This window comes from Zonotrichia leucophrys, chromosome 1A (genome assembly GCF_028769735.1).
Source record: "Zonotrichia leucophrys gambelii isolate GWCS_2022_RI chromosome 1A, RI_Zleu_2.0, whole genome shotgun sequence".
NCBI classification, from domain to species: Eukaryota; Metazoa; Chordata; class Aves; order Passeriformes; family Passerellidae; genus Zonotrichia; species Zonotrichia leucophrys.
In genome coordinates, this window is record NC_088170.1 from 64,660,276 (window position 1) to 64,671,267 (window position 10,992).

At 40.0% G+C, this 10,992-nt stretch overlaps 1 protein-coding gene across 3 annotated transcripts in view; it reads left to right on the forward strand.

Moving 5' to 3' along the window:
* The window catches only part of GRM3 (glutamate metabotropic receptor 3), a 104,337-nt gene extending 99,583 nt beyond the window's left edge, over window positions 1-4,754 (forward strand). For all 3 annotated transcript variants that reach the window (XM_064702976.1, XM_064702977.1, XM_064702974.1), the window contains one exon: window positions 4,207-4,754. In XM_064702976.1, the coding sequence (XP_064559046.1) occupies window positions 4,207-4,280 (74 nt within the window). In that variant the 3' untranslated portion in view covers window positions 4,281-4,754. The remainder of the gene's footprint in view (window positions 1-4,206) is intronic.
* Window positions 4,755-10,992: the final 6,238 nt, after the last annotated feature.

The following is a 10,992-nucleotide window of genomic DNA, read 5'->3' on the forward strand; positions in this document are numbered from 1 at the left end:
GAGATGGCACCATGTGCCTGAAGTGCTGAACAGTCCCAAAAGACCAATCATTTCCCAAAAACTCTTATAAGTGTGGTCCCTTGGTGAAATGGTAAGCCCCATGAGATTCTTTTCAATCCTTATCAGTTTTGTGTAAGTGGTCTTTCCAAGTTTTTTAACACTCTCATGCTATGGAATGAGCTTAGTCAGAAAAAATTTTGATTCATAAATACTTTCTACTGGATTCAGGATTGCATTTTTTAATTTAATACTTTTATTTTTATGGCTGAATAACGTGTGTAAGCATGCAGGCAGCTGAGAGACATCCTCAGTGCACATCTTCACATTAAAACCTGCATTATCAGGCTTGTGAACAGCTTGAGAACATTAAGAAAAACATAAAAATCCAGACTTGCAATCTCTTACAACTTCATTGTTTGGAAAGGTTGCTGCAGTTATTTACTTTTACGGCTTCCATCTAATTGAATCAGGGCTGCTCACCTTGTTGGGCTTTTTAGACCATGGGAAGACATGGAAGTAGGGCTAAAAGGTCCATCACACACAAAGGAAACAGCCCCATAGTTTCCATCTGGGGCAATTATTTGGGAAAATAACACTGTCTCTCACAGTGACAATATTTTCAAGATGAAGATCTTCCCTTACTCCTTTCCATTAATTTTAAATTATTTAAAATAAATTTCCATCATTTTTCTTAACTATTTAGCGCTTTATAAAACTCCAAAAAGGTTTCTATCCAAATTGGATCTAACCTTTTTCTAAAATATCCCTCTCATCACTCCTTGGGGCGGTCAGCTTGTTTTTATTTTGGTCTTGATGGCATTTTTAATCATTCAGAAACTTCTTAATATCAAACTCATCAGAATTAGCTCTAGGGCATTCTGGTAACTTTGAAAAGCCATCTCTTAAACATTATCAGAGCTCTAGAGGTCAGTGCTTTTTCTGTCTCCACAGATTGCCACCTCCATTGCATCTCAGGGCTGCCACCACCTCTTCACTCCATTGACCATGAATGCCACAAGCACAGTGGCTCTTGAGCAGCAGGTGACACACAGTTTTTAGCACAGCGTCCTGAACCATGAAATCTGGTCACTCTGAGAAAAGGTGCACTCAGGATGCTTTTGGGTAGTCTAAATGTTAGTGTTAAGCTTTGATCATTTTGATAGCTGAAATCTGGACTAAAAAAAAGAATATAGATTTAAGCCAAACAGAGGCAGGGTAAGAGTGTGCTTGGGTATATGACATGTTTTGAAATGTATATATTTGTGCACACTGTTTTGGTTCTGAAAATTCCCATTTGGCAGCATGCTGCATAAATTCTGCTGTCCTAGCAGTGCCTCCCCCATTGGGATGTTCCCCCATTTTCCTCTTTTATGGGCTTCAGCACCCATAAAGCTTCATGAAGACCTCACTTTCTTGAATTGATCAGCACCTTCATGATTCAGACTAAGCTTTTACACCCAGATGTCATTTATCCAAGCTACACCCACATGGAGAGCTGCACACAGAGCTGAGCTACTCCAGGTGGCCTGCACAGGGGTCACAAAGAGAATTGAACCTTCTGTTTATAGCCAGACTGGCAATTTTATCCCCTCTGAATTTATTTTCCTGTGCCTGGCTCCAAACTAGCCCTGACATAACAGAGATTAACTCACAGTTGTCCAGCTGTGAGCATGAGTAGGGGAGACAATGCTCTCAGGCACATGGCGTGGTTCCTGGGGTTGCCCCGTGCACAGAGGGGAATTGGACTCAATGACCCTTTGTGGGTCCCTTCCAAGACAGGAGATTCTCTGGCTCTATGGCTCCAAGTGACACACAGGCAGCAAATCCAGAACTGCTGCTCTTGGCTGTGCAGGCAAAACTGCAAGGTCACCACAGCAGTGCTGGGCTCCTGCATTGTGCCTCTGGTTCTTTCCCTTGGATAATCTAAGCAAAATGAGCGACAGCCAGGAAAAGAGAGATCAAAAGCATGAACTTGAGCCAAACCAGCTTCTGCTGATGTCACACTTTTGTCCTTGGTCTAGATACAGAATGAAGGTGAAGTGTCTCTTGCATATGCAGCAGTATTCCAGGAAAGCCCTTGGTGGCTGTATCAGACGCAGAGTGCAGCTCAGAACCCTGCAGGGACAGTGATTAACACTGCTGAGGTCTGTAATGAAAAGCAAAGTCTTTTGTTCTGTCTCAGGAGAGCTGGATGCTCAGTGTGAGCACTTTACTCCACCCAGCAGAGTTAATAACTGCATCCCAGCACTGCAAGAGAGCTCCATGCTGTGCAGGAAGCCTGGAAACTTAAAAGGCAAGGGCACTCATTTCTCGCCTACCACCATATATTTCTGTCCAATTTTGATATCCTCCTGACCCAGTTACCATAGTATTTGAGCTATTCATGCTTGTCAGTGTGTTGGACTTCAAAAAAAGCAAGCCTGAAGCTAAAAGAATTCTGGTTAAGCGACTGATGTTCATGGAAACAAAATGCTTTTGCCTGTAGCCAAACTGCAGTAGAACAGGGATTTGAATCAGGTTTCCTGAGCAGAACTGATTTTTTCTGTTTTGTAACAAAAAGTAGAAAATAAAAATAACAATTAAAAATAGTTTAGCTCATTGTGCTGCCACATTATACCCAGTTAAAAACAGAATACAAAACCAGAATACAAAATACAAATTAATTTTTAGAAATCACAGGCATGATGCCCTGTGGTCTTTTACACACAACAGCTCCTTCACACCTGTGACTCACAACACACATCCTTGTTGTCAGAGACCAAATTCCATTGACCTAATCCAGAAAAGGGGCTCGTTCTTGGGTCTCCTGCTTCAGGAAGATGTCCTGCCCTCTGAGTAGTAGGTTAGTCCCCTAAATTAGTTATTAGTAGATGCCTCTAAATTTCTTTTGTTACAGCAATTCTGTTTTCCATGAAATATTAATTAAGTCAATGAAAGAATGAAAAATACCAGCTGATTTGAAGAAAGAATACATTTTTCTAAAATTTATACTGGGGCATCTTTACAGAACCAGTGTGCAACTGAGAGTGCAGCCAGCAGCAGATGTGGAAGATTGAGCATGCCCTTGTCAGCTGCATAAATTGCTTTTTACACTGGGTGATTGAGTTTACTAAGTCATTGCTTGCCGTGTGTTTTCTTTGATGAAGGCATCACATTTCTCTGGGTCACTGTTACCATTAACCTAATGTATCTTTCAAAAAGCAGCTCTATAGTGCCCTGAGCAGAGATGTCACAGAGTATCTGAAAACACATTCCTGATGCCCAATGGATAATTTTAACAAAGATGGGCAAAACAATTTACTTTTAAATTAGAAGCCACAGTCTTAAGCAGAATAGGGTAATATATTCTCTGCTCAAAATACAAATACATTTGGAAACAGACTGTTATACTCAGATTAATTGTCTCCTAATAACACTAAAGCAATGAAAAACTGATGTATAAAATGTAAACAAGTTGATCAGAATCTGGTCCTCACCTCTGGATGCACGCTGAATCCTGATCCAGAACTCCTAGAAGTGAAGCATATTATAGGCAGAAATTATTCTGGGATTAGGTGACAAATAATCTTGCTTTTAAATTCAGTTATTAAAAAATTTCTTCACTTCACCCAGTATGTTCTTAGAATTCTTATTTTTATTAATTAAAAGGTGATTGACACAGAATTCTAATATGGTAGATTATCTCCTGGGTTTAAAACTACATTTATTTTCTTCATGAATGTCCGCTCCAATTATGCAAAAGCTCAAAGGGTCAGACCTTAGCATTTCTTGCCAATAAAACACAAAAAAATCCAAAGCTTCATTTTTTTCTACTGAGGTATTTTGATACCATTATAGCTGTATTAATTCACACTACCATGCAAAGTGCTACAAAGTGAGACCCAGTGGCACAGAATCATTGAGGAAAAAAATAAAAAATCATTTATTTTATTCCAACACTTCTTGGAGAAGTGTAATCACCCTCTGTGCTCCCAGTGGGCAGCAAAGTGAAATCAGATTTCTTCAGAGGATGCTTCAGCCTGAGGTCTGAGTTGCCATGTAGAGATGCAAGCAGCACCTCCACCAGCTCTGCTGCTGACACATTTTCATTGGGCACCTTGGTTAAATGGGGTGAGGTGCTCCAGACCAGCACAAATTCTAATCCTGCATGTTGCCCCTTTTTGCTGTGATGAAATCAGCTGATTTTCCCCTCTCTTTCTCTTCCAGCATCTGCCAGTATGTACGTGCCAACCGTGTGCAACGGGAGGGAAGTTCTGGACTCCACCACTTCGTCTCTGTGATTGTGGCTCGTGGTTCAGTTCTTGAGTTTTTAGACTGTTAGGCAAAAATTTTGCACATGTTGTGCACTCCAGAGAACACCAGAAAACAAAAGACATCCAAGCAAAATTAGTACCTTTTTTTAGAAACAGTATAATAAATTATTTTTGAGGATTGTACAGTATATAGTGACGTTCTGGAACTTTTTAGACTGATTTTAGCCCTTCTGTTGTTAACGGTTGTAAGGGACATGTAAATAACCATGGTTCACAATGTGCATAGTCCTGCAGTAAGGGAGTGATTGTTGCAAGCACAGTTGCAATGTTAGGTGACTTCTTTCCTACGAATTTTTTTTGTAGCTCCTTGTTGTAATTAACTTAGACTGCATTTCTATGTTGTATATTACAGTTACCTTACGTGTAACAGGTTGGTTTTCTCAGCACAAAACAGCAGTATTAATGTAAAGGCACCAATAATAAAAAGATAAAAGTTTTTCAGCATGGTTTCATTTTTGTTTCTTACTCTCTCAAGGTCATTACATTTTTCTAGAGAGGAGTTAGGTAAAAAGGATGAAAAAATTCTGGATTAAAAAAATCAGGTATTTGTGTGTTGGTGGGTGCCTGTGTTATGAAATCCATATCACAATATATGTGCTTATGATTAATGCTCTTTCAAAGTCACATAGAAATTCCCTCTTCTTAAAAACTCCCACATTATTTAAGCTCCTCAATTTCTGTTTCTGTTATTAAAATAGAGGGTAATTTTCAAATGTAAAAATGTCTAATTTCATCTTAATGAGATGCTAGCAAAAAGTTTTTGACTCCTGGTTCACTCATTTGGCACAACTAAATGCTGTCATGCACAGAATAGATTGGTAGCATATAAAAACAAAGAGAATTTAGATTAGGTTGGAAGAAAATCTGTCAGAAAATTAGATAGGACTGTTTAATATCTCCAGCCAAAACAAAGCTGGTTCAGCTTGTCTGCATCAACAGTGCTGTGAAAGGTAATTGGAGCACCACAGAGACCAGAAAGTCAAAAAAGAGAAATGCAGGAGACATTTACACATGACTCTGGGGTGACCTTTACGTTGAAACCAAATGCTTCAAGACATACATGCCACCTACTTAGACAATTGCAAAATATCTTAAAAGTCTGGCTTTTGAAACTGCACTCTTAAAGCTGCCCTCACTCTATTGAAACAATTTGAAATCCTCCCTTCTGCCAGGTCTAAAAAGTCATTAAGGAAACAAACACACTTTTGATTAATGTGTCTGAGCATATTTACCTAAGGGCTTGTTCCCGTTGATCTCATTCCAGCTGAGGTCAATAGCAAAATTCTCATTGACTTCAAAGGCAGCACCAGCGAGGCTTGAAAGTCAGAGACCATGGATGCATGGTCTGGGATGTACATGTTCTCTGGAGCCCAATTCTCCTGCCCTTGCAGGTGTTTCCACACATTTCTGGAAAACTGCAAGTCCTTTAGGGCTGAACTGACAAAGGAGGTAGCTGTTACTTGGAATACAAAAATTAAAGATGCAGGTTCTTAAAACTCCTACTTATAGATGGATGCTTGTATTTTCTAAAAATCCACATGTCCACCAGCAAAGAACACTTGATGTCAACACTTCCATGGCAGAGGCAGCCATTTAAGCCTCTGCATTATGGAGCTGTCCAGAGCAGGAATCCCTTGTGACTTTCCCCAGAATGGGCATAGATCAGCCCACCCTACCTGCAGAACTCTGCATTCAGCTAATTCCTCTCCACAACCTCTGGCATGCCTGATTTTCAGGCTTGTTTCTCACCTTGGTGCAGGGCCCAGGTCAAGTTGTGACAGGCTGGGAGTCTTCCTTTCCAATCCAGACCTCTTAAAGCACCTCAGGTCGAGCAGCTACATTCATTTGACTTTGGTGTCCTCTGTTGTGGACTATGAGTCCACAATATGAGTCTGGTCACATGTGACAAAAAGTCAGAATATCTGACCATAATTCTGATGTCTCGTCTTTATGGAGCTCTTAAAAATGCCCAGGCCAATGAGAGTTTCTTCTCAATTTTTATGGTAAGCCACAACCAGGGGCATATGCACCTCATCTAACACTCACTGTTTACAAGGACTAAGTAAATAGCTACATCTGAGATTGTCAGCCCCTCTCCCTTTGTACTCAGTGGAAGGAAGTAGAGATAATTCCCCTGGCTTCTCTCAGGTAGACACTTCAGGCAGGGATGAAACTCTCCAAATAAAGGCGAGCACAGCTTGCACAGATCACAGAGTTTGCACTGAAAATTAAGGCATTGTGTCAGATGAATTCCAGCCCCAGAATCGAAATTGGCATTACTGAAGTTAATTTATAGCAGGTGAGAATCTCACTGTGCTGGAGTTTTCATCCATTTTGATAGCACTACTGAGGAAATGACCCAGTGTCTGTGTCTGCGCACCTGCTATGAATACTTAGTTGGCTTGAAAGCCAGTTGCATGTGGGGTTTTCATTCAAAAAAACCCAACAACCAAAACATGCAGAGCTCTGGACTTCCATCCCCACTGAATGTTCCTGACATTCCTGTATTTTATTTGGCTTTGTCTTGAAAGCCTTTCACTACTTTCCATTGGATGTCCACGGATGCAGATTATTTGGTATTGCCTGATGAAGTAATCCAGTTTCAAAACACTGCAGGACAGAAAAGGAAAACGACAAAGCAGAGGGTTTCCACACCATATGGGCATGAAAACCTTTTAAGAAAGGGAATTTTAATTTTTTTTTCCTTTGCTGTTGTCTCACATCACTATTTTAGGTTCTCTATTTATAATTGTTTATAGTTTTTTACTCCTTTATGTAAAACTTGAATTTAGAGTACAAACCTTTTCCAGTATCTTTATTTTCCCATCATTTTTATAGATTTGAGCAATTCACCTCAAAGCAGAAGGGGTCCTATCACAGTTCCTCCCAAGCACCCTGACTGTGAGCCTTGAGAGCAATCACACTGCTCTGAGCCCTGCACACTAGGGAGTAAAATGCTGAAATCAGAGGAAATGCTGTAAATGAGAGCAAGGCTTAACCCAGCATCTACAATGCCTAACTGGAGGTTGAAGAAAACTTCCATTTTTTACTCAGAAGTCATAAGTTCCAAGTACCTCAGCTCTCTGATAAAAATCACAATTGCAGAAAGGTTTGTGAAAAACTGATCACTTTTTATTTATTAGCAGAATAGAAAAATAAGACTCAAAAAGTTTATTGCAGGCCAATCTGAAATAAACAAGGTTTGTGGGGTTTTGTCTTTGTTCATGGGTTTGGGTGTGGTTTTTGGTGGTTTGTTTTGGTTTTTCTAGAAGTGTTGTTTGGTTTTTAAATTGTCAGTTCAATGCTTCAATTTTGAAAGCAAGACCAAAGTCTACTGTGGTAAACCAAAATATTTTATTTTTTCTTCCAGCGATTGTTTTTCCTTAATTAATTGAACACAGATGGTTTCACTCATAGCCAAATCAATTTAAAAATGAATTGTCTTTTCAAATTGAAAAATTAAAAGCTATTTAAAATATTTTATGTCCCCCCAGAATGGAACAAATTCTGGAAATCAGAAAAAATATGTCCAAAATACCCTGACCACACCCAGACATTTCAGCTCGAAGGACATTTCCACTGCAATCTTTCACCCAATTAGTACAGTTAGAGTAAGGGAGACCAAAGGAAACCCTTAACTCATCACCACATACAGTCTGAAGTCCATGGTGCCATTGCCTGCTCACCGATGCCTGCAGTCTGCAAGACAAAGGGCAGAAGGCTCTGTTTATCCAGAGCCACCTCAAAGCTTCTCAGCCACACCAACACAGGCAAAACTGAGCTTTCTTCCTGCAAGAAGAGAAGGCCAGGACCAGGCTGGGCTGGTTCTGCAAGAGGAAAAGGATGGGATAGCAAACACACATCACAAAACTCTGCTGTGGCTTTTAGGCGTTGTTACAGCATCAGTCTCACAGTACACAGACCTTAAAGAATTCTTCCTGATGAGCTCCAACTCTACAGATCCTGAGGAATAACCAAAACATAATGGCAGCCTATAATCCCCTCTATCCTTGTGTCTCCCTTGTTCCTGCTGCATGAATTCAGTGTGGGCACACTCAGCCAAGTGACTGGGGATGTCACTGCATACTGTGACACACACTGCATATTCTAGATGAGCTGACTTCCTTTTATTTCTGTTCCTCTCCCCTTACATCTTACCAAAACAGCACAGTTCCCAAGTCTCCAACAAGAAATAAAAACAAGGGAATTCAGTGAATGGAGCACACAAGGGGAAAGACTTAAGAGAGAACACCACCGAAGATAAGGAGAACATCGCAGGAGTTCTCTTGAGGTTATCACTGAGAAGAGAAGGCTCTGGGGACACCTCATTGCAGCCTTCCAGTACCTAAGGGGGGCTTATAAAAGAGTTACTTTTTATATGGGCAGGCAGTAACAGAACAAGAGTGAATGATTTTAAACCAAAACAAGGGATATTTAGATTACATGCTAGGAGAAAACACTCTGAGGGTGGTAAGGGACTGGAATGTGCTTCCCAGAGAGTTGTCAGTTATCTACAGTGGCTATTTAAGTCCTCCATGCTTCATGATATGGACCAACCAGCAGCATTGCTTGCTGAGGAGGAAATCCCCGCTGGGGTGTCAGCATGAATTGTAGCTGCTTCCACCCTTACACGGAAGCATCTGTGTTGGTCACTGCTGGAGAAGAGTCAACAACCACTGGCTCCTAAATGGTGACATCTGCTGCTATCAGACTATAATTAATTGCCTTGATTTTACAGGTACTACTGGCTCTGGAAGGACAAAGCCTGCAAACTTTCTCTGCTACTATCAAAGAATCCCAGAACCTATTTTTCAAAAGCAAATAGTAAAATTCTTTCTTTGAGCAAAGATTATAGATCATTGGACCTACTCAGTAATTTCCCTCTGTGGCTCTAAGACATAGTTTTCCCCAAAAGTTAATCAATTGTATTCAGTGTTAGAAACACCAACTAACACAATCAGAGCCAAGCCAGAACACATTCTTTGCGCATTTCCCCCCTAGCAAGCACTGTCAAAGCTCAGACAATGATGTTCTGCTAATTTGCCAATAATTTATACAGACACCAGTAAAATGTGCTTAATCCTCAAAGAAATTCAGTTGCTTCTCTCCAGATTTCAAAGAAAAGCATGCAAATGCAGAAATTAAATATATTCCATTTAGTCAAGTGAACACATAACAGTCAGATTCACATTGTTTTATGGCATCAAATAACAGTTTTCTAATGTGATTCCACGTGGAATAAAAGGGGAGGTTGCTGTAAGTATATTTTGGCAGAGCACAGACAGAGGTCAAACATACCTGACTTTTAATAAACTCTTAAAGGCTGGCAAAATTTGGTCCTTTACATTGCACCTGACATAATCCCAGGCAATTTTCTTATCGTCAATAAATCACCCAAATTTCACAATTGTTTTCTTTTCTACACCAATTGATATTAGTATGATAGCATCTCCATTCCAGGGTGTTTTTAAGACCTTCTTTTCTGTTTTGGCTTTCAGCGGGGATCAATTTCAGCAAGCTTTGCTGCATATGCCTGCACTTGATGGGGTATGGCTTGCATGCATTTTCATGGCCATGATATTGGAAAAAAATTTTTATTAAATTTCCTTTCAGGAAGGGAAAAGGAATCTTGCGATTTCAGTGGGGACCAATGGAGGAATCTTTGGTGTATGTCCCTGCCGTTGATGGCATGCCATACTTTTTGATGACTTTGACTTAGGGAAAGATTTTTTTCAATTTTTTTTTTTTTTAAGTGTCTATGCCTTGTCCCTCATATCTTCCCCTCCAAGCTTTGTCTTCCTCCTTGCCTTTTTCCCCTGCTTTCGCAACATCTGTGAGCTTAGTTTTGGCATGTTTTGGTCCTTTGCAATGCAGCTCATTTCCTCACAGCCTCTTTTTTGAAGACACTAAAACTCCCCATTTTCTGCATTTTTCAATAGCATTTCATTTGGTCCTATCTCCTTTCTAGAGTGTTTCTAAGCCTATCTGTTTGGATTTGGGAAGGGAAAATGAATCTTGCGATTTCAATGGGGACCAATAGAGTAAGCTTTGTGGCATCCCCCTCTTATGGGAAAATGGAAACTTCCCCTCTCTTCTTCATCTTTAAGAGAAAGAATGAATAGTATAAGTCTCCTCAAATATTTCAGTTTTTGTTTGCCTAGTTCTTGGAAAATGCAGTTTTATTTTTTTACGGTAAATAAAGTCTACAGCATTGGTTTGTGTCCCACTATGTTAGCACTGCACCATATACACCATTAGATTGCCTGGGAGAATGTTCAACATCATCATGATAAAATTTTTGGAAGCAGAGCTGCGAAGAGTCATACAGCAAAATCTGTCACAGCTTTTAAAAAAATTCCACACCATTTTATTTGGGAAACCTAATGGAAAGTGAAGGGAACCCAATGAAACCTGTGCAGTATTAATTCAAATTAAATATATTTTATAAAAATAAGGTGTTTCTGCATTATAGGCATCTGGGTCCAGCAATAAGAAAAGAAATGGTGTTCTGGAGAATGAAGTGTAATTATGGCTGAGAAAACATATGTAGAGAGAAGGGGGAAAATTAAAGGAGATATAGACAAATGCAACTTGATGGCAATGAAAAGCTCTACTCATTAGTGAAGAACAGCAATGTTCAGGGAAGGCTGCAGGGCCACCAAACATCTCAAGTCCAAAA